The sequence below is a fragment of the Amphiprion ocellaris genome, chromosome 18, assembly GCF_022539595.1.
Source record: "Amphiprion ocellaris isolate individual 3 ecotype Okinawa chromosome 18, ASM2253959v1, whole genome shotgun sequence".
NCBI lineage: Eukaryota > Metazoa > Chordata > Actinopteri > Pomacentridae > Amphiprion > Amphiprion ocellaris.
The window spans coordinates 25,245,776-25,268,748 of NC_072783.1; the positions used below are offsets into that span (position 1 = coordinate 25,245,776).

The 22,973-nt window shown below is 43.4% G+C and overlaps 1 protein-coding gene across 2 annotated transcripts in view; it reads right to left on the reverse strand.

Moving 5' to 3' along the window:
* Window positions 1–19,782, reverse strand: part of ntn2 (netrin 2) — a 45,851-nt gene extending 26,069 nt beyond the window's left edge. Inside the window, exons 1-3 of one of the 2 annotated variants that reach the window (XM_055004713.1) lie at window positions 19,592–19,782; window positions 16,928–17,075; window positions 4,058–5,327 (exon numbers count right to left, since the gene is read on the reverse strand). In XM_055004713.1, the coding sequence (XP_054860688.1) occupies window positions 4,058–5,108 (1,051 nt within the window). In that variant the 5' untranslated portion in view covers window positions 5,109–5,327; window positions 16,928–17,075; window positions 19,592–19,782. The remainder of the gene's footprint in view (window positions 1–4,057; window positions 5,328–16,927; window positions 17,076–19,591) is intronic. The other variant, XM_023298378.3, reaches the window with a different exon arrangement.
* Between the last annotated feature and the right edge of the window lie 3,191 nt (window positions 19,783–22,973).

Consider the following 22,973-nt stretch of genomic DNA (forward strand, 5'->3'; position numbering starts at 1 on the left):
AGGAGAGTTTGTGCTTCTGTGGTCTTCAGAGTTTCCATCTCTGTACAGATCTGAGAGCTGTTTCTGAGCATGTGTTCCTGGCTGCTCTGACACATGCATTGGACATACATGGATCGCACTGCTCTCCCCAAGAAACCCATCTGTCAATGTCCCCTTAATTCTAGCTAATAGTTTCCAAAAAACAGCGGCCGAGCCCACCAAAAGCAACAAGCCTCCTCAAAAGGTTTGAGCGGGTTTGGGACATGGCTTCCTTCCTTCCTTCCTTTCGTCCTTCCTGCCGCTGTAAAACTCTCATTTTCATGCAACCGCTGTTTCATTAGTGCGGCAGACATGATCTAATGGCATCGATTATATAACGGGTAATAACTTTTGTCGGAGGTAATAACTAATTTGTGGGATTTCCTTCAGGAGCTGACATGGTCTGATGTATAATGAGAGTCTACCCTGAATAGTTGTTTGACTGATTGATTTAATTTCAAAGGAAACTCCCCCCTCTTGTGCAAAAACAGAGTACCCATATCGCTCATTTCCCACTGGGCTCAATATGTCAAATTTCCCATTCAAAATATTCAACACCACACCCAAACGCTGCAGCAGGAGGAATAGGAACACCCGGCTCTGCTACCAACCACAGATCACCTGCATTTCTGGCAGCTCAAACACTCTTCACATGACCTTGGTATTTAATGCTATGAATGCATACCAGTGTGCCTGGAGCAACAGTGGGAGCAGACCTGGCTTGGGCTGCTGCATTAGGGATGGATGGTGTCTGGCCCTGGGGCTCGTAGTGCCTCAGAACAGTACTCTGGACTTCCTGCAGGTTGAGTACAAATGAGAGAGAGGAAGGGCTGGAGAATAGAACAGCTTGGTGCCGCAGCCAAACAGGGCCAAGATGGCTGCAGACCCGGCCAAGAGCAGAGAGCTGCTACAACACCATAAATTATCATCTACTCAGGATGTCACCTTATCGTTGACTCCACAAGAGGCCTCTTCATCTTATACAGTGACTTTGGCAGTCTCTATTATGGCATGATATAGTGTCTCACATTTTTAAGTCAACACAAAGTATTTACATTACGACATCGGCCATGCCAACAGAAAAGCCAATACTCCATCACAACCAGTAACCAAATAGCTCTTATCCATCTGTTTCCTCATTCTGTCCTGTGGCTCAAACTCCGGGCAGATAAATCACGGCTTTTTCCATCGTGTCTCCCTCAATACAAACAGACACGCTCCTTTACGAGGCTGCCCTCTCCAACTAATACAGCGGGGATTTGTAAACCAGTGTCTTGAGGCAGGATTCATAGAGAAGGAGGCAGCAGATGGGCATGTGTGTGCATTGCTTGTGTCTGGAAGAGTGCGTGAGCTTGCCAAGAGCACAGACAGTAATCTTGGTGCGGGGCATGTCAGTCATTTAGCAAAAATCCAAGACCAATCAATCGGGCCTGTTAGAGACAATGTTCTTGTTGTGCAGGGTGGAGGTTTAAGTTTAAGCAGAGCAGAACCTCGCAAAATCCTTAAAACCGGCTTAACAAAAATACTCAAAGTGGTGAAATCGGGTACAAGGCACATCATTTCTCAGGGAGTGACGGACTCAGCGGCGTGGTGTGAAACAGCTACTGATGTGGCCTCTACATCTGCCAGCTCAGAATTCCTCATTACCCACAAACCATCTCCCAGTCAACTTAACTCTGTCACCACTGCACAAAGGATCGTGACCTCTCAGACTCTCCCCTCCAACCCAAACACCCCCAGGGACCTCGTGAAGGCTCTCGTGACACCTACGGGACCCCCTCACCTCTGAAACTTGCCACTCTTACACACTTTCCCAGTCTAAATACCTACACAGTGGCATGTCTCGGGGTTAGCGTGCTACAGCCCCTATTTGTGCACCGCATTTGAAAGAAAAACAAGCTGAGAAATCAACAAGGGGCGGGTGCATTTTAAAAAATGAGCTTTAACACACACTGGAGAGGCTTTTTTAAAGGTTCTCCTGCTACTTTAAAGACATTTTGGAAGCCGTTTCTAGCGGAATAAGCTGTAAAGAGGCTTTTGGAACGTGATATTAGGGACAACTGGGACCGACTTTTTTGGCATGTCCGGATGTGTGATCAGGTATAGCGTGCAACTAGCAAAGGGCTTTAACTGCCCTGTATCAACACTGGGATTAGGTCATCACAGTTGGCCAGAGCAGCCGGGCTGTTTAGTCCAAAAACGCTGGATAGAAGTGACATATCAATCCCACAGAGAAGAGATCTACGGGAAGCGGGTGTAACACTTCAGAAACAGCTACAGGACATTTGAAAGAGGGCGTGTGCAAAAGTATGAGGGGGAAAACACTGAGGGATTGACAGGATATTGTTATAGAAGGGGTTAGGTGTATGTGTGTGTGTTTGCTTACATCTGTGACCTGAGTAAGTGAGGGTGTCAAGTACACATGAGAAGCCAAAGTAAGGTAGAGCTTTCAGAACGAGGGAAGAATGGATTTGTTGGCCGGTCTGATGTTAAAATGGCCTTGCCCCTCTGGCTCTGTCACTCGCTGTCCCCTTTAAACAGATCTGGCACTGTTCGATGCTAAATATGATCTCAGGCCAGCTCACTGGGCAATTACAACATGTTAGAAAAATATACACTGTTTTTCAATGTTCTGCTCCTGCTTTTTTCTTCCTGGCTGTAATTTTATTTCATTATGGGGAAAGGTTAAAATGGGGACAGCGGTTTCTAATATGGTTTTATTTTCCTACGCTAACAAATTTTTATGACAAGCAAAATTGACCTGAATTAAGTTCCACCTATGTCTATTTATACTAACAGAGTAATGCTATAAAACCTACCACCAAAGAAACATCCACATGTTAGACAATGAATCCTGCTAAACACACATTACTAAGCATGTATCTTAAACCCTTGCACAGCCATAAAATTGATATATGCGCTAAATATCACATCCAAAACCTGTTATCGTTGAAAAGCTTAATCCAATATAAAAGTAATCCGTTTACATTAACTAAAATTGCCACAGAAATTGCTATAATTTTTCTTGGCGAGCTTTCAGAGCACGTCTGGATGACTTTTTACCGAGCATGTCTTGAGGTAAAGGCAAACACTGCCAAATAACATTCTTGGATGACTTCGCTGGAGCTGCGTGCCAATGAGTGGAGCTGTTGTCATCCACTGTTTAGACTCGCTTGTGCAAAAAGAGTATTTTTTCATAAACAAGTCCAGAAAACATGATTTTTGTAGCGAGCAGTAGCAGCGTGTCCCTGCGGAAGAACGGTAAATGCAAGAGGCTGATGAGAAATGAAGGGAACATATGCTGCTTGTGTTTTGAGAGGCGTTGCCAAAGTTGCCAGCTAAATCACTGCATGCTACCACAACTCTTCACCTGTATAAACACAAACCCATCCGGTGTGTTCTGGCAACACTGTTAATTACACTTATGACAGTCAAACACAGGTCTTCCTGGTTAAATCCCTCTTTCTCGGCGTGCATGTGCATAAATTCAGTTAGCTGGAATGACTTTACATATCCTTAAAATGGGTGGCGAAAAGGTCAAGCCATGAAAAGGCCCAATAAATAAATAAACAGCCTGCAATTTCAAACACTTCCTCATTTTCATCCACTCAGCTAAGGCGCACAGCTTAGAATGGGATATTTGTACCAGATATATGACGACTGCATTGATTTTTCTGTACAACGATGTACAAACTTCTGTCCTAATCCCATTTCCTTATGAAGAATTCTGACATTTATTAAAAAAGAAACAAAGCAAGTGTTTTTTATGTTACTTTTGCGTGATTTATGGTAGCTGCTGAAGCTACGGGAGGAAAAAAATGTAGAATTCTATTTTTATCTACATAAATAGGGTGTTATTTTTTTCCTGTTCTTGTGCATTTTGGACTGGAAATCAGAGCAGTTGTATTAGTTCACCTCTCACACAAAGTGTTCTCCTAAATCTAAGTTCTTAGAAATGTCTGTGTGTATTTTTATACATAAGACAAACTAAAACATGTTTAAAAGCACATAAAAATGACAGATAGAGGGAAAGACTTACGCAGACACTCATTGGCCTCACGAGCATTGGCCCGCTGCCACGGTCGGTCATAGTGGAAGGGCTTGCAGCGGTCACATTCAGGTCCTTCTGTGTTGTGTTTGCAGTCACACACCAGTTTGCCCTCCTTGTCTTTCAGACAGCGTGAAGCATGACCATTGCATTTACACCTCCCACCCACCTGGAAGTCTCCCACTGCATAGAAATAAGTTGGCAGTGTGGATGTCACTGCCATGGGGTCGTCGTCCCTCCCTCCGCTGTTGCTTCCAGCCCCCAAGCCCAGCTCCCGGGGCAGCTGGGGTCGGCTGAAGACCACGCGGATGTCGGTGACGGTGACCCAGTCCTGCAGGACAGGGCTGTTGTCAAAGTCTTTACCGGAGGGCCGTCCGTCCAGAGTGCTGAAAGCAATGAGTCCTCCAGAAAGTGGGTAGAGGTCAGTGTGGCCATCTGTGCAAAGAGCTTCCTGCTCGTTCTGCTTGGTAATGGTTGCTTTGTTGGGCCGGTTGTACATACGCCGGCACTGTGAGGAGTAGAACTGGTAGGGCATCCAGGTTTTGCCGTAGTCCATGCTCTTGTATATGGCCAGGGACTCAGGTCGTGGTGAGCAGAACTGCAGGCTGACGTAGGTGATCTCAAACTTTTTGCCCAGTGAAAGGGTGAGAGTCACGTTGTGCGGAGAGGTGTTCAGGTTCTCCGACTGCCAGCAGGTGAGGTTGTGAGCCGAGTTGAGGTCGGTGAGATAGGAGGCAGGATGGGCACGGCGAGGGTCAGCGGCATCACAAATTTGACACGTGCGTACAGAAGGCCGCTCGTCACTCCGCTCCACCACGCTGCAGGAACGAGACGGAGGCCGACCACAGACACTGGACACCATCACCTCTTTGCCGAAGGCAGCGTTGATAAACTCGGGGATACAGCGGCGGGCTGCACCTGCGTCGTCATAGCAAGGGTCTGGAGGGGTCTGCTGTCCTGCGAAGGGGTTGGTGGCGCTGTGGGTGGAGGCCGAGACTGCCAGGAGGCACAGGCCCAGCAGGCACCTCCAAGGTTCCCTCATCCTGCTCAAAGGGCCTGTGTTTGAATGTGTGTCTGCGCTTATGCAAGGATGAGGCTTTGTGTGTGAACCCAAGAGTCTGTGTGTGAGAAGTGAGTGTGTATGTGTTGAACAAAAGTGTCTGTCTGTGTGACTGTCCCCTATGTGTGTATAGTTGTGAGTCAGTGGAAGGAGAATGTCTGAGCTCAGTGACCCTTCACTTCAGGCTGACGAGAGTCTTTCCTGTAAGAGAGAGAAATAAACAGAAAGGTCAGTGTCATAGACATATTTTACCATATTAGGATATTCAGTGGAAAGCGACACTGGACTACTGTATAAAAACAAAGTTGTGTATCATAAAAATCTAATTATATTTGCTCTTATAAAGGATATTAAGTAGGATCTTTTGTACTGTACAATTAGAAGTGAATGTTTTCATTGACTAAAAGCCTGTCACAGGATCAGACAGTTAGATGAGGGGCCCAGGAGAAAGGATGTGACCATTTAAAGAGAGACATTAGTGGCTGCGAGTAACTGCATCCTGAATTTTAATGCCGGCTTCTCATTCAGTACTTCTATTCAGGTCAAAACTGGCCAAGGCCTCTGGTCATGCTTGAGCAGCATGGCAGAAGTCACCCCATAATCCCTGGTGCTGCTGCAAAGCAGTGGACCGCGTGTGACCCCGGTCAAACCGCTGCTAGAAGAACTGGTCCTGAAAAAAAGAAACCGCTTTATATACGAAGACATGGCTGTAGTTCTGTGCCCTCGCTGATTATTGAAGGAATTTTACAGGAAATCAACCGTTTCAATGCTATTGTCACACAGTGCTGACCCCGGAGAAGGCGGCATTATGTTCATCCGCTGAACCAGAAAATTCTCCAAAAGTGATAGCTATTTGAGGATTATACTCCACATTAGAAGAACTGAGGCTATGAGACTCCATTCAGGCCTTTTCTAAATCTCTGGGTCAAGATAGGTACCTGGATGGCATCATTCATATGCTCACAGCCAGACGAGAGGCCTCTCAGTCTTAAAGAGAGAAAGATCGAGGGACACAGAAAGAAAAAGCCTCGGAGCAAAGAAAGAGACAGAGAAAGAGATGTATATGGCTGGAGGCTTTTCCTTCCCCTTAATCCCCCTTTTTTTTTTTTTACTTCCCTGGGTGTCAAATCTAGAAGAGCCCCATTTCACAACAGACAGCTGAGGGGTTGAGAAGGCACCCCGGTCCTCTGTGCGAGGTATTTATTAAATTACAATGAATCACACCCACCTCCTCCTGCCCCTCACACTGCCTCTTATACTACAGCATCCCTCTTCATCTTGGTAGAACAAAAGGCTGCCTCTGTATCCACTTCAGTCGAGTGGGGAAGGCAGACAGACGGATTTAAGGCGAGTCGAAAAAACAAAAGTTTTCTTCTTTTCTTGTGTGAGGGGTCCAAAGCTCGCACCCCTTGGAAAAAAAAGGAGCCAAGTGGCCTGGTAAATAGGACCACTCTTCTGTGCTCAAGTGCTTAAACCCGGCCATTTGGCCTTTTCTCAAGCATAGATTGGAGGTTAAAGGAAGAAAGTGTGAGGGAATTATACAGAGCAGGAGCTAGTGCTTTCTCGTCAGTCCTAGAAATTGTTAACTAACTACACATAATTGTTAAAAATGCATGTTCAGCATGTGTTTTTTAAACTATAAAGAGCTCTGAAGTAGCCGCTCATAAAACCAATGCAATCTTCTGGAGGATTTAAAAACCTGAGCATGAAAACATTACACAAAAAAAATGCTGTTGTAACATCCACAATCGATTGCAGGGATGTGTCTGCTCATAAGTGATTGGAATGAGAGGCCTCGCCTGGACAGATCGGGACAGTGATCAATGACGTGTCTGAGGACGAGGAGGTTAAAGTGGGCACGCAGGCGGGAGTTCATCAGCCAGAGCACTCCATCAAAAGACTGGCCACGGTAAAGCTGGCGGTCCTGACACCCGCTGGGGAGGGCATGGAGAGAGACGGCTGATAGAATTAGCAACTCATTAGCATCCGGGCCCAGCTTCCGTCAGCAGCATGTTCATCTGAGAAAGTAGACTGTGGGGAGGCTCTGAGAGAGGAAGAAGAAGGAGGGGTGAGAGAGGAGCTGGAACAAGGGGTAGAAATTATGACAGGTGAAGGAAGAAAGAGGGAATTACTCAGATTTGACGGACGTGTTGGTGAGGGAGTAAGAAGAAGTTTGAAAAAGTTTATTTTTTTCAAAAGTCGGGAAAAGAATTGACAGACACGAGAGACTAGAAAAGGAGGACAAACAGGAGAAAAGATGATTTTGGGCTGGTAAGATTGAAAAAAGGGACACATGAGGAGGGGAGCAACAGCGAGTGGCGCGACAGTGATAAAGCAGAAATGACTCGAGGGAGGGCAAGCGAGGACAGAGATGAATGGGAGCAGTAGGAGAGAGAGGGAAAGTGGCAGAGATGGAGGGAGAGAGCGAGGGAAGGATATAAAAAATGAGAGAGGGAGCGATGGAGGGAGAAGCAGAGGGGAGACAGATTGAGGTGGAGGACTGCATTGGTGTGTGTCTGGACTTCTGGATGACTAAATATGGAGCGGTCCATGTGCTGCCGGGCCTGCTGGGAGACTCTTCCAGGGTCTGGTGCTGTCAGGCGCGTCTGGCAGATGAGCGTGTAGGTTAAACAGAGAGAGAACAGTGACATGGCTGTTTAATTCCACTCAATCCACCCTCTGAAATGGATGCTAGCCTTGAGGCAAAGTGTTAACAGTTCTCCGAGATGATCCAGCAACACTACGCTGTGGCAAGAAATCTGGTCTGCATTATGAACTTATTCCATATCACTATAAAAATCTGCAAAATGCGAGCCAGTTCCACAAAATCTTTCAGTGTCTGTTTGCTCTGTCAGGATGTCAGCACAGAGGTGTAGTCGACTGACCTTTAAAACGCTAAAAATCTGTTTCAGCAAAAAATTCTCCGCTTTCAGCATTGACAGTGTGTTTAACAAGCCACAAGTTCCCTTCAGTGGGGGAAGAAATTGTCTTTCATTAAATGTGGTTGAAGTAGCAACGACTGCAGGGTAATATCTCTGTCTTTCTGCACAAGACAATGGAAACCACAATCAAATGTTGGGTTAGTGTCAGGAAACTGTCCAGGTGAGGTTAGAACTTTTCAGAAATCCAATTAGTCTACATAGTGGATGTAGCCTAAACAATTTTTTTTATTGTTCCAGAGAACCTTGAAGCAATATTTCAACAGTTTGGGAAGTACGCTTTCTTGAGTTAAAGGAGAAGATCACAGACTTTATGTAAAAGATGGACGTAGCCACCCTACTGTCACCCATTGGTTTGTGGACTACTGTTTTGAATCCACATTTGACATTTTGGCTGTTGTAATCTGAGTTTTTTTAAATGGAATGTGACAGCTGAGCGGTGAATCTAACTGAGAATTCGAGGATGCTGTGCGCACCCATATGGTATCGATTTATCAATCCCGATTCTTTTCAATTCAATTTTATTTATACAGAGTCAATTCACAACATAAGTCCTCTCAGGGCACTTCACATAAGCCGTGTTTCCATGCAATTGTCAAGCAAATTTAAAGTCTCTTTTTGGCTTGTCGCAAAACATGAAAAAAAGAAGAAGAAAATGAAAATTGGGCATCTGCTTTGAGTAAACCCAGCAGTGCAGTGTAAAGTCTAGAGTAGAAGCAGCCAGTAAGAAAACCAGCATTTGATAGATGCTGAAAAACCTTGAAGAACAACAAGAAACAAACAACACTTTGTGTGTCTGTGACAGAAAAATGGAGAGAAGTCTTGTATTTATTCTTTGATGTCAGCTGGTTTTAGCCATGTTTTCTGGAGGCAAAAGCAGCAAAAGCAGCAGAAAGCAGCTTATGAGTGAGCATATGAGTTATGGGCTCACAGTGTCAGGACTTATTTTTAAAAAAATCACCTTAAGTGAGCATAGAAACTTTTTTAAATATGTTTTGCCATTTTCATTACCTATTTCTGATTCAACATGTCAAAAACATTGTGGAAACACAGCTATAACAAGGTCAATACCTTCCAATATTATACTGTAGAGAGAAACCCAACATATCTATCAATTCCCTTTGAACAGGAGCTTAACAACAAGTAGCCGCACCCTAAAGACTTAAAACTAGCATTTGAGACCATAAACTCATTAGAAAAATGTTTACTGAAGTAACAGATCAAATGAGAATTTTGGTAATTATCTCATGCAGTTCTATACAATCTGACTTCTTTTGGGAGTCGCCCTCTGCTGGCCATTAGAAAAATACAGATTTAAGTCACTTTCGCATTTTCCGCCCATGTTTTATACATAGGCTGTGAAGTAGATCAGTAGCACTGTTGGTAAAATAAATAAAAAGCTACCATCATTGACAAGCAGCTTCACACAAAAACTGGTAACGGGTAACCAGCTCGCCCGATTCTGCCCAAATGTTGCAAAATGTTATGCTACATCCTGTTTAATTTGTACCAGAAGCAAAATGTTTATTTAAAAAAGGCATTGTCATTGATACAAGCATTATTTTTTACTGCTGACTCAGTTGACTGGCATTGCCAAGTATCGTATCCAACATCAAGCATCTTACCCATTAATTGCATTGTTGCTTTAAAAACCCACTTGCAGTTAAATAAATGAAGTAAAATACACAGAACTATCTGATTGTTTACGTCACGAGTTACAGCCAGTCGACACCAAAGGAAAAATGTTAAAAAGTTCCATGTTAAAAAAAACACTTGTAAAATAAAAAATAAAAGCAAACATCACTTACTGGTCTCTTTGATTACTAATAAGCAGTTATTGGCATCGGCTCTAAAAACATAGATACTGGTCGACCCCCAGTTTCTAGTTTCTAAACTAGGCGTACTGACAGCAATTTTTACAATACAGACCCGAATGCTATTGGAAGTGAATAAGTATCTTCCACAAATGTTACACAATTCTTCTAATAAGTTTAGAATTAATAAATTTATACAAAGATGTGCTGATCAATATAGAATTAATATTGGTTTCCAACTGCATTTCTGATGCTGGCTGACCTTCTGTTTACATTTTGATCATGGATTTTGACATTAAAGTTGGATTAGACCCAGCTCACTAGCCCACCACCTTCTGGTAAGCACCAGCGGAGCCAATTTCCAAGTGAATGGCTGCTTGGACTGCAGTGACAAATACAAACTGCTCAGCCAATTTGTCACCGCAACATTCCTCTGTGGATTAATGGCAAGGAAAATGTATTGGGGCTAACATGCTACGATCCCCGGTGGCTAAGCTGCTGCACTGTTAAATAATTTGCTCATTAGTAATATGGGCACAGCATGTGAAAGAACAAAAAAAATATTAGGCTTTCAGAGCGAGCGGACGCCCCCTGCATAGGAAGCTGTGCTTCGCCACAACTCAGGCCGTTTTGCAGTTGGACCGGATTCAGTGGTTTTAATCAACCAGTGACAAGCCAATTAGAGAAGTTAGATAAAGGAGGGGAATAAGGAAAGGAAATTAGATTAAAAAGAGGTGGGTGAGGAATAAAGGGAGCAACACAGAGAGGCAGGAAGACAGACAGAGAGAGAGAAAGAAAGAAAGAGAGGAGCAGGAAGACGACAGGGTGGTCTGGTGGTTTCAGCGGAGACATTCCACGGAACGTTTTTTCAGCTTCTCCCTGTCACTGGGAGATCATCCCATGTTGAGTTGTCTCTCTTTCAAGCGTGGGCGCTTCTGTCAGAGTTCACAGATTAGGAAAACAGAAGTCGCTGAGAGGCTTTATTTGGCTTGGGTGTAGAGGAGGGCGCCAGGGGAGGTGAGGATAGCAGAGGGACAGCTGAGCCACTTTGTATCCCAAGTGGGAGCCTTTCACGCTGCTCTGGAGGCCCGGCGTGGTGGCCACACTCAGACTGCCAGTGAATGGAGGTCTTCTGGGTTGCCTGTCTCAGATGACAGCAAGCTGGGGTCCCAAGTGGTACCCTGCTATCCCTGCAGCCTGCCGTACAGTAATCCCTGGTGGGGTTATTACTGGCTGTTCAGAGCCATGGAGGGTTTTTTAATAGGCCAACAACAGGGCCACCTCCAATCTTATTATCATTATGGAAAGACGCATTGTGTGAATGTAAAAGAACGGAACGAGAAAGCTAAAAGGTCAGAAATCCTCTTGTACACAGATGGTTTGATGCTGTTTCAGATGGTATTCAGATGAATAATAATAAGCTCCTACTCATCCTATTCATTCATTCTCACGTGCATCTTTTTTTTCATTTTAAAAACTCCTTAATTTGTCTTTAAGATATCAGAAACTGGTAGAAAACAAACGACAATCACAGATTTCTGGAAACCAAATTAAATTACCACCTTCTGTCCGCATACACTGTAAAAAATTAGCAAGCATGTTCAACTCAAAATAGTAACCTGGCTGCCTTAAAATCTTCAGGTAGATATTTCAGGATTTGCACATGTCTTTCCTGAAGCTTACAATAAACAGTCGGGGTTGAGCTAGCATAATTGTCCCATCAGCTTTACAGTTATTTTAGTCGTAAGAACAAGACATTTCAAGTTGAACCAACTTAATTTGCAGCTGAGAATACATAAAATGACTAGTTAAACCAAATAACTTGCTGTAAAAACATGAAAATAAAAGTTGTTTGAACTCAGCATCTTGAATTAGTTTGTATTGTTTAGTTGTGCAAACATAATGATATAAAAAGGTCTAATTAATTTAAATAAAAATCCAGGCATAGTTTATGTTAGCTGAAATGTTAAGTTCATTTAAAAAAAGTACTGTGTGACTTGCTCACACAACTTATGTTGCTATTTAATTGGACTTTATGTGTCATTTACAATCATTGTACAATTCAGTAGAAACTAAATTCTGTATTTGAGAAAGTGGAACTTGCAGATATTTGAGATTTTTGCTCGATAATTTATCTACCCAATTATTTCCGCTGAACAGATGAATGAGCTATTCGGTCCAGCACTAATCACATGCTTATCCCTTTACACACACACTGACTTTTGATAGGTAAATAAGCCTGTCCAGATGAATCAACATGACTGACAGGCCTGAGGTAACAGGGGTCAGGTATCGGTGGACTTTTTTTCCACTTGATGATGTCGGGGATCCTCGTCTCCACGGTGATGACGAGGATCTTACTGTCTGTGTGTGTGTGGTGGACGTGGGGGTGAAGGATACTCTGAGCTCCTCGCTGGCATTCATTAGGGACTGAGGAGGAGGAGGAGGAGGAGGGAGGGCCGAGGGCAGGAGGGGGTCAACTCTCACAGCTGAGGGCGTCATTAGCAGGGATCACTGACAAATTTTTTTTAAAGCCCGCTTATGCCTCCTCAGTTTCTGTGTGTGTGTCTCTGGAAGGGCTCATGTTCAGGCTTTTTAACTTTACTCTAATTCAGGCCTTCCAAGCGATTCACTATCAGCTCTATCGACACAAGCTGCTCTATCCGAGCTATTCTATCTGCCGCAGGGGCAAGAATTAAATAAAACATCTCTTGGAAGAGCTTGTGCGGCTTAAGACAAATCAGGGGGATCCAAAGGGTATCATAAAACTGAATATTCTCCACCTTTCCATCTGACGGAAAGAGACAGTGCAGGGAGAAAGCCTGAACGCCCAGCAGAGGAATGCAGCCGCTTCTGTGGCCCAGCCCACACGGCTGGCCCTGACTCTGACAGCAGTTCTTTAAATCAACAGAACCCGATCCAGAACCGAGCAGGATGAGAGCAGACAGGCAGCGCAAAGGTGGGATGTGAGGTCAAGCTGGTTCTCATGTGCTCAGGCGGGAAGTTGTGCAAAAGCTGCTGCCCGTTGTTTTCAGGCACATGTACGCTTTTAGCGCAAAAGTGAGGGGAAAATGCTGATAGGACAAATTGTGGTGTGTTTTTCTGTTAATGGACTGTTTGGTGAGGTCAGTGTTTTTGGTGAGAAAATTCGAGGCTGAGGGAAGGGAGAGGATGTGAGCCGGCAGAAAGTTTTCGGCCTCTGTGACTCACTGGACTCAGGGTTAAACAGGGTTAATTTGTGAGAATCGGATCAGGCCGAACTGCATACGAGTTGAATTAAAATGACCTGTGGTTTTAGGTTGTTGTTTTTTACGCTAACAGTGTTTTCACACGCCTCTGTCTTCACACATCCAAACTGCTGTGCTTTCTGCTTTGCAGCACGTTTATATTTGACTGCCGCGCTTATCAAAAGTACAGAGGAAAATGGAGACAAAGTGCAAATATGATGATGCTTCATGTGAGCCAAAGTTCCTCTACTGTAAACAAAAAATAGGACAACTATGAGGCGATTGAACTGTAAAAATCTTGTTTTCACATCTTTGCTTTTAGTTTTCAGCTATTTTAACACGAAAAGCATATAAAATCTACAAATGTTTCTTAAATAAAAGCATACATAATGACCAAATCAGTGACAAAACTTGACCCTAAACTCCAAAATCCTCAACCTAAACCAAAAGACGTTTGCATATTTACTCAAATCAAAGAAGGGTTTTAAAACAACCATGAAGCTCCTACAAGACTTACGTCCTACCAAACTATTTTACAAGTAAAAATATAGCTATGAACTTGGATGAGAAGACAGCACTTTGTCTCGGATTTTTAACTGACAGGGAGATAAATTTGGGAGCAAAGGGACCAAAGTCCAAAAATTTATAGCCTCCTATGTCAAGCTGTGATCTGTTTTCAAATGCAAGAAATATTTCCCCTACATGTGCTGTCAAGATGCGCCTGAGAAAAAGGGATGACACCCACAGTCCTGCAGAGGCACAGATTCTCTCTCAAAATTAGTTGCTGGACAAAAACCATCCTGTAGCCCATTTACAGAGATAATAAAGACGTGCAAAAGATGCTGAGTGCCGTTCTCGGGGCGTGTGAATGGATCGAGGCCTCCCTGATTGAACATTTCCCATGAACCTGAGCACATCTCAGACCGCAGCTCGAGAGCCAGGTGAGGTGTTCCTGGATATGAGGGGAAGTAGCTCGTTTGGAGGGATGGAAGGATTTAAGGAGAAGAAGAAGAAGAGGTGAATGCTCCTTCAAAGCTCTTTGAAGGTTGGCTGCGGTAGGCAGAGCCGCGGTTTTCCCAAAAAAAGCCCCCCTAACAGGAAAACAGTCTCTCTCTTTTTTTTTTCCATTGCACAAGAGCAACCTCTTCCCCACAGCCAAAAAAGCACGGACCCGCTTTGAACTCACAGAGGGGGAAGAAAACCACAAATCATTTTATTAAGTGCTTGGAATACTCGTGAGGTTGCGTACGTTGCACTTAAACGCACACGTTGTTGACGGACAAACATATGTTGTTCGCTGGTAGGTGCAGTTTACGTCCTCGTTCACACATGAGGACACGTAAAGGATGCCAAAGACGGTGACTCATCAGACAACTCCCTTCCTCACTCCACATCTCTTACTGCACACCGGGCGATCTTTGCTTAAAGGTCAGAAGTCAGAGTGGAAATGCCTGTCTTTGGTTTAACTCATGTTATCCAACTTTATGGAAGAAGCTTGATTTAACTTTTTGTTCTTACACACTTTCCGTCTGTCAGCGAGATGAGCAGGACTGACGCTAGCCAACACTGGAAGGCGTGTTAACAACTGTACAAGCAAATTGGGCAAAAAATATTCACCAATCACTCCTGATGTGACTGTGTGTATCCAAGTCAGATAAGCTCACTGATAGGTATTAAGCGGTCGCACACATGCGGACCTCACACACATATCACTCTGCATCTGGACGAAATGTGTGGCTAGCAAATCCAAGCATAGCAGCGTGCAGGAAGTGGCAGGATAAAGCATGTGAATCCTTGCCCCTGGATCCTCTTCCCACAGCGAGGAACGACCTGGGTGTCAGATGATGGGTATTTTAACAGAGAGCACACACCTAATTTGTCTCTTAAAAGAGAAAACACACGGCCACTCGAGTCAGTAGTGAGACAGCGCTTGAGCTTCATTCTCACCTCTTATGTGGAGACGGTGAATGAGTGTGTGTGTAATGTAGCCGCTCAGTCACACCACATTCATCTAAAAAGAAGGTCTAATTATAAAGGTCGGGCATGGAAATGATCCAGGAAGGAAGGAACGTAAAATTTCTGCACAGTGTCAAATCCAGCGTCAGTCATTCAAGAACACTCTTGTATTTGCTGTGTAATTAGGTTCCAGAGTCTGATATTGCAGCTACTTGCCAAGCAGCTGTATTCTGAAAGGTGATCATTCTGATCTCTGAGCTTCACTGATAGCTTCACCAGCAGGGCTGCGGTTGAGCAAAGCTAATTTTTTAATCGGCTTGTGTCATTTATTCAAAATGACAAATGCCCGACTCAAGGAGGGGATGATGTTACACGCTAGAAAAACAGGGGGGTGAAAGCGGGGATTGACAGAAAAGAGAGATCTAGCATTACTTTGCCCTGTCAAACTGCTGAAGCCACAGAAGAAAAATATATTGCAAGTGTTGACTTTACTCGTTCAGGTGGACGGAGCCAAGAGTTCCTGAGGAATCCTGCTTTTCAAGGCAGAAGAAAACGATCTGCTTATGTTACTGCAGCTTTATCCATCTCCATCCAGCCGCCTTTACTCTGGGCTTTATAAATACCACATACAAGTGCTCACACACACACACCACGTTCCAGGAGTGAATAAAATCTGCACTATGTTGCTTTGGATTAGCTTCCACATCATGTGCCTTCAGCTGCTCCTGGCTCTACCTCCCTCACTCTCCTCCTGATGGAAGCAGGGCGTGATGCAATTAAATAATGATGATTAATTTGCAAAAACAGGGAGGCAATGGCGGCTCTCCAGATGAACAGCGCTTCACTTCATCTCTGCTTTCCACCCCTCCTCTGGCTTTAAAACTTGACATATTCACATTCTTTCTGACCTTGGCGAGCCGGTGAGGATTCAGAGGCCTTCTTCATGGACTAATTCCAGTCATTTGCGGTGAGAGTGAGAAGTAGGTCAAGTGGCTGACACTGTTTCAGTGCGCAATAGGGGCATACTTTAAGTCTATTGAAGCAGTTAAGATAAGCAATCAGTGTGGGACTCTCGCTTTCGCTTCCAGGCTTGTAGCTGCTTGAGAAGAGAAGGGTAGAGGAGCCCTGGGAGGGTGGAGCGCGTCATTATTGTCAGGGCTATTGTTTCCTGGCACACCTTGCCGACAATGCGCTTCGGTGCCAAATCAAGTTTAACGCAAACCACAGAGCTGCTGCGTAAAATTCAGTGAGATCAGTCCTGACATTTAATAATGAAGAGTGGTGCTTTCTGTGGATAGTTTGGCTCATTAGCAGCAGAAAAAAATAAGCTATCCAGATTTTTTTTTTTTTTTTTTTTTTTGCGCACAAATGTTTCAATATGCACGTGGAAGCCAGAGGGAAAAAGGAAAATATTAGAAACGTAAGAGGAAGCTGCTGCAAAAACTCAGTGCCTTCTCACAGAACATCTCTTGTACCTCGCGTTAAACCATCCACAAAGGCTGTTTTTGTATTATTTTTTGTTCTGGCGACCAACGGGCCAGGTGTAAACCAAGGAGGCTGACACCTGCCCGTGGTATCCGCCGCTCTGATCCAGCGCGCCCCGGTGATTCAGCAGCCCAAACATCTACTTACAGTCACACGACCTCAGTCTATAATAAGGTAATGACAGTCATTGCCTTCATTTAAAACAAATGGCAGGTAATGGACAGCCCGTCACAGCAAGCGCCGTGAGTCACTTACTTCTCCTCTGAGAAGAGAAGTGGTGCGTAAAATTGAAATCTGCGCTCCGCATAAAAAAACAAAAAGACACGAACATGCTGCGTGCGTAATGAAGAGCCACGGTGACCCGCAAATTATAAACTTACCCCTGTGTCAAGTCGTCAGTGTTGCTGGGTTTGTATTTTAAAAAAGAGAGACGTCCCCTGAGAAAGATCCACACCAATTAGCGTTGAGGTTCTCTTCCGTCAGAAAGTGTCCTCTCCAAAAGTGTCTCGTCTTTCTCACATTCACCTCCTTAAAATATTAAAAGGAACAGGAGAAACGCGACATAGTCATGAGAGAGAGGACCACTAGACCCATCCACGCCCGGAGCTCAAACCAACTGAAAACTGTCCAGTACATCCATATGTAAAGCGAGCCCGGGGTAGGCTACTCCCCATTAAAATCAAACCCAGATTTTCCCAAACCATGTGTGCAAAGGCAACGAGAGCGCGCTGGAGAGGGAGAGAGAGAGAGCGAGGGTGAGAAAGAGGAAAAGAGGGACGTCTAAATACTCCAAAAAGCCCGATGTGTTTAGTTGCGTTTCATTTTACCTGCAATTTGGCGATGCGTATAATTTAGTTCTGTAGCCAAACATACGCGCAAACAAAAATCAACTCTTGACCAAACTCCTGCTTTTTTCAAGCTTCTTCTTTTTTCCTCTCTCCCCCCTTTAAACAACACAACTGGTCTCACTTTTACAACAAATACCTCCGCCGCTTTACGGACTGATTGTTACTGTGCTGCTCTAAATGCTCCATGGCTCGCTGTGTTCACAGGCTGCCATATGGAGGTCGTAATGAGCACACAACGTTGAACCTGTTGAAACAGAGTAGAGGCTTAGCGGGGCTCCGGGGCCCACAGAAACAAGAGGCAGATGCAGAATGTTATAACTTATTAATCCCAACAACAGCGCAACACATGTTGGATTTATTAGCGAACGTCCGTGCGTAAAAGTACCAACAATGTCCACGTTTTGATATTTTTTACTTATATGTATTGATCTGACGCTGTGAAAAGTAGCGTCAGATCAAATAGATCATAGTGCTGATTCGCTGTTGCGTTCTGGGGACGTGTGTTTGAGTGAAAAGAGGTTCGCTTTGGCAGAGAAATGTGGCCCCGCGCCCTCGGCCATGACAGCATCACATTAACTCATTAAGTGCGTTCATATGGCTTTATACCCCTCTGTTAGTGCCGGTTAAAGAGCATGTGGTTTGTCATGATGAGTGTTTGCAATTTTATGCAGCCTGTCAGAGGGAGTGTGTGCGTAAAAGCGCACTGGAGAGGTCATTGGATCACAGCGACTCCAGAAATAAAGCACGTATTGATGTGGCCAAAAGAACTGAGTAATACCGACATTTATCACTGACATTTCTACACAAAGAACGTATATGGTGACTTTTGTTTGGAACATTAAGTGCTTCTTGGTTTGAAAATGTCTCAGCCAATCATATCAGACGACCCGAATTTGTTTTGTAAGTGCGCGCAGAATAATAAAACGTTACATGTGTAAAAGCAGCGCAGCAGAACCGCGAGGACGGCCACAATCCACTTCATAATTCCAGTTAATATATAGGCGACAGCTCGCGTGTTGCTCTGCGTGTTATTGCAGGTGCAGGCTGCCTACCGGCGGCTCGTTATTCGAGCATCGCGGCCGATCAAATCCCGAGCACCTCCTGGCTCCGCTGTAAGCTGATCAACATTCCTCCTGCGGGGCTTTTTACTGTACCATCCTCTGGGGTGGAACAGCCCGGCATGGCCCAGCTCCGGCTCGGCCCAGCCCGTAACCGAGCTGCGCTTTAGTGCCTTTTATTCCAATAATTACCTTCAAACAAAGAGCGTTTAAACATGTATTCACACCCCCGGATAATTAAAAATAATACGCATTAACCCCAATCCTGTGCGCACACCTGCAGCCAGTACTAATTAACGAATACAAAGAGATAGAAAAAAAAACTGAAAACGACACTGACACTTAATGGATTTGAACACAAAGGGGAGCCAGGTTCATTAAAATAGAATACATTTGATTAAACCAAGTGAGGAGCGATGCAGGGACAGAGTCTCCATGCAGTGCGCACAGATCCCCAGGATTTTTTGTTTTACGCATTTTCATCCAGCAAACTTCCTCTTTTTGCTCCTCTTTCCCTCTGTTCAGTCGCTTTTCTTAAATCCTTCATTCCAAATCCTCTTCCTCTTCTCCTTCCTGATGATATTCTCACATGAACCCTAAAATAACTGCAGGACTCTAAGTTACTTTTACAATAAATCTTCATTGTTCTCATCACATTTTTATTTTTCCACTGTTCCCCTGGTGTTTGTTTTTATTCCTCCTCTCAAATTCCTCCTAGATTGGGACTAACGTTGCAGATTTATTACTTGCTTTCCAGTGTTTTCAATTAAAATGCTTGCGTTTAAAGCAGCCCAGTAAATAGAAAAAACTGAAACAAACACTGCAGGCCTTCGTAAGTTCGGTCCAACTAGCTGTCTTGGAGCCGAACAAAATACTGTAAATGTTTAGTTCGTTAACAGGACAACAAACTGAAAGATCCTGCTGCCACCTATAAATCTGCTCCACTGAGAGCTGCACACTGACAGTCCACGCAGTTTTTCCCACAGAGGGCCAAATGTGACGCGTTTGTGTGGAAATAAAAGGCGCTCCAACATCCAGCCACTAATCTCGGTAGATTATCTCTCCAGTTACAAGTGGCACAGATTGGACTGAAGACAGAATGAAAGCAAACAAGAGCAACAACAGGCAACACACTCACTTGCTGTCAGATGGGATTCAAGCGGGGAGCTCTCCTCGGTCCTTTTAGAGTTGCTGCACTTGGATCAGTCTGCTGATTGTGTCTGCAAAACAAGCGTCAGTGGTCTTTCTGCTCAAAGCCCCGGGTTCTCTGCGCTCGGTCCCCTGCGGCGGACACCCTGGAGAAAATGTCAGCCTCCGGCTTTTTCCTCGCTTCATTTTTTGGCACCCCTGCTGTCGGGCGCAAGGAGGGATGCTTACCTTTTCAGAGGGGAAACCCCCCACCTGGTGTTCAGTGGGGACAGGACGCCCTCTAGTGGCCAAACTAATGTAACACCCACTCAGGCTGGTCCAGCTCCTCCTAAATCTTTTAGCCCCCAAACCATTGCTGTCCTGATAACATTACAAGTCCTCATAATAAAGCACCACACGGCAATGAAGCATTAAGCAACATTATTTAGAAGTTTTGTTTAAGTAATAATAGAAGCAGGGCAGCCATAGCAAGGAAAGCGCAGGTGTTACTAATAAGATGAATGATGTTTCATTTATTTGTCCCAGTAAGCGTTTCCAATGAGCCAACACAAGGTAGAGGAACTGGCACTAAAACACCTCACAGGAATGTAGCCGTCATTAATGTTATTACTTACAGCTGTCTGATGAGTCACAAAGATCTGCCGCTTGTAGCTGAAATTAAATACAATTCCTTTGATGAACAGCACAGTTTTGAGGTGCTTGTATTTCCATTTAATGCCGATTGATACCTCCACTTTCTACATTTATTAGGCAGCTTTTGTTACATTTAACACGACTGTTTTACACAAAAGATAATCTGACAAGTATGGAGTCAATTTTTCAAAAAGTTTTGTACCTTGTTAACATGTCCATGTGGTGTTTTTTTATACGCTGTAACACACATCATGAGCGAAAATAGTAGTAAACTGAGTTTTTACACCTTGACTCTGCAGTGTACTGATGACAGTCTCAAAAACACTGAGTCAGACTTCCTGGGTTTTATATGTAACAAACAAAAGGAAACAATCCCGTAGTTTGGGGTTGTCTCGATCACTGTTCATTTTCAAAATCAGCTTCCAAATCAAACATGTATCACTGAACTATTCCATTATTACAACTTGCAATAGAGTAACTTTTACAGTGTTTGAACAGAGTTGTAGGTGAGCTGGTGTGCTAAAGCTGCAGCAAGTGGCAGAGGAATGGTGTAGATACAGAGGCCGGAAATTTTTTGATCTACTTTCTAAAGGGCGAGTTACATCTGAGTCATTTTTAAGAAGGAAGGGATTATTTTCATTCATAAAAAAATCTACATATGTAGTTTTGCTACACAGGGATGAGTTTTTATGGGTTTAACCAGTGACCAGGGAGACACTTCAAAATACAAGACATAGCTTCAGTCTTACGGTTTCCAACCAATTTGTCTTCTGATGTCTTACGTAAAGCAGTGTGTAGTTGTGTTCACATTTCAGAGGTCTATTAGTTCAGCTCCATCAAATAGTGGCAGTTCAATACATAATCTGATCTAATATCTTAGCCACATTTAAAGATTCATAAAAAGGGGCAACAGATAAATATGAGGGGTTGTCAAATGACTAATATGAGAGGAAAGAAATCTATTTTAGTTTTTGGCCTTTTCCTTTAAACTGCCTCTAAAGCGGTTCAAACTAGCGCCACCTGCAGATTATTAGTATTTTCGCATTGCTGCATTGGCACTTTTACTAAAGGATCTGAATACTTATTCCACTGCTGGGTTAGATGACACACTATATATTGAAAGAAACGGGTGAATTGCAGAGATAACATTTCTCTTTTATTTTATTATTTGGATTTCTAAATGGACTTTATCCTCTGAAACCTGGATGATGAATGATTTTGTAAACGTTTTCAAAGATTTCTTCTTGCACTTTAGGAGCTTGAATGCAACACAAGATGTTGCAGGTGTTTTAACAATACCTGTCTACACAGCAGACATTTCTAATGAAGGACCCACTAGTGGTTCCTCGAGGTATTAATGACCTCTTCTACATATGCGTGATCTTCAGACTCTTGGCAGACATGAATTTTTGGCTATATATCACTGTCATATTGACTATATAATCTCAAGCACCTTAATATTTAGGTGCAATTACCTCAGAAATCAACCTTGAAATTAATAGTCCGAAACCTTGAGCATATCCTGTCATCATCTGGACCTTCAGCAAATTACCAATGTTGTCACTCAGTAATGCAGTTAATTAGGGCTTGACATCAAAAATGTAACTAATCAGTTCATCAGACAGAAAATTATAAGAAAATTAAATTAAATTAAACATGATTAGCTGAATTTATTTGACAACTTATAGTTACAGACAATTGAGGTCACTTAGAAATGTCCTTACTTTTTAAAAGAATAGCATTTTTTTTCAATTAAGATAACATTAAATGAATGATAAATACAGTCTAGACATTGTTAATGTGGTAAATGACTATTCTAGCTGGAAACAGCTGATTTTTAATGGAATATCTCCATAGGGGTACAGAGGAACATTTCCAGCAACCATCACTCCTGTGTTCTAATGCTACATTGTGTTAGTTAATGGTGTTGAAAGGCTAATTAATAATTAGAAAACCCTTGTATAATTATGTCAGCACATGAATAAAAATGTGAGTTTTCATAGAAAACATGAAATTGCCTGGGTGACCCCAAACTTTTGAACAGTAGTGTATGTTTTGCATCTAAAGAGATGTCATTTTATTTTACCTTTATTGTACAAGTATGTGCTATTTCTATTGGTGAAGGATTGCATGTGTGCATCTGCATGTGTGTGTATCAGCTATCCAGCTATCGTTCTCAACAAAACTGGCCAAGTTTAATTACCAACTGGATGCTGAGGGGCCTCAAAAGTCACTTATTCATCCAGATGCTCCTCGGCAACATGGATGATTTTATCCCTCACTGTCCCAAAGCACAGGGGTCATCACCTTGTCAACAGATGCCAATTGGCTTGAACTTAATGGGAACCAGAGAACCGGTGTGTTTCTAGTGTTTGCTTTAATTTTGGGATCATAGTGGTGAAGCTATATCTCATCCTAAAGAAAGTGACCTCTAAATTTCCGTTCTCTTCAACTTCTGATCTGGTTTCAACATTTGAAGTAAATGAAGACAAGCATTTGAGTTTTTGTTCAAAAGTAATATAAAGCTTTATAACATACAGTTATGTCCCCAGATGGGAAGTGTTTTTGGGAGTATATTCCCCATTATGTTGTGTTTAATGAAATGATTACACAATAAGACACAATAGGTATTATGTCAGTACAGATTGCATTACTAATGAGAACTTGGGAGCAGTCAGGGAGTGATCCACGATAAGTTTTTGCCTAAGGGCCTCTTAAAATATGATTCTTGCCATGAA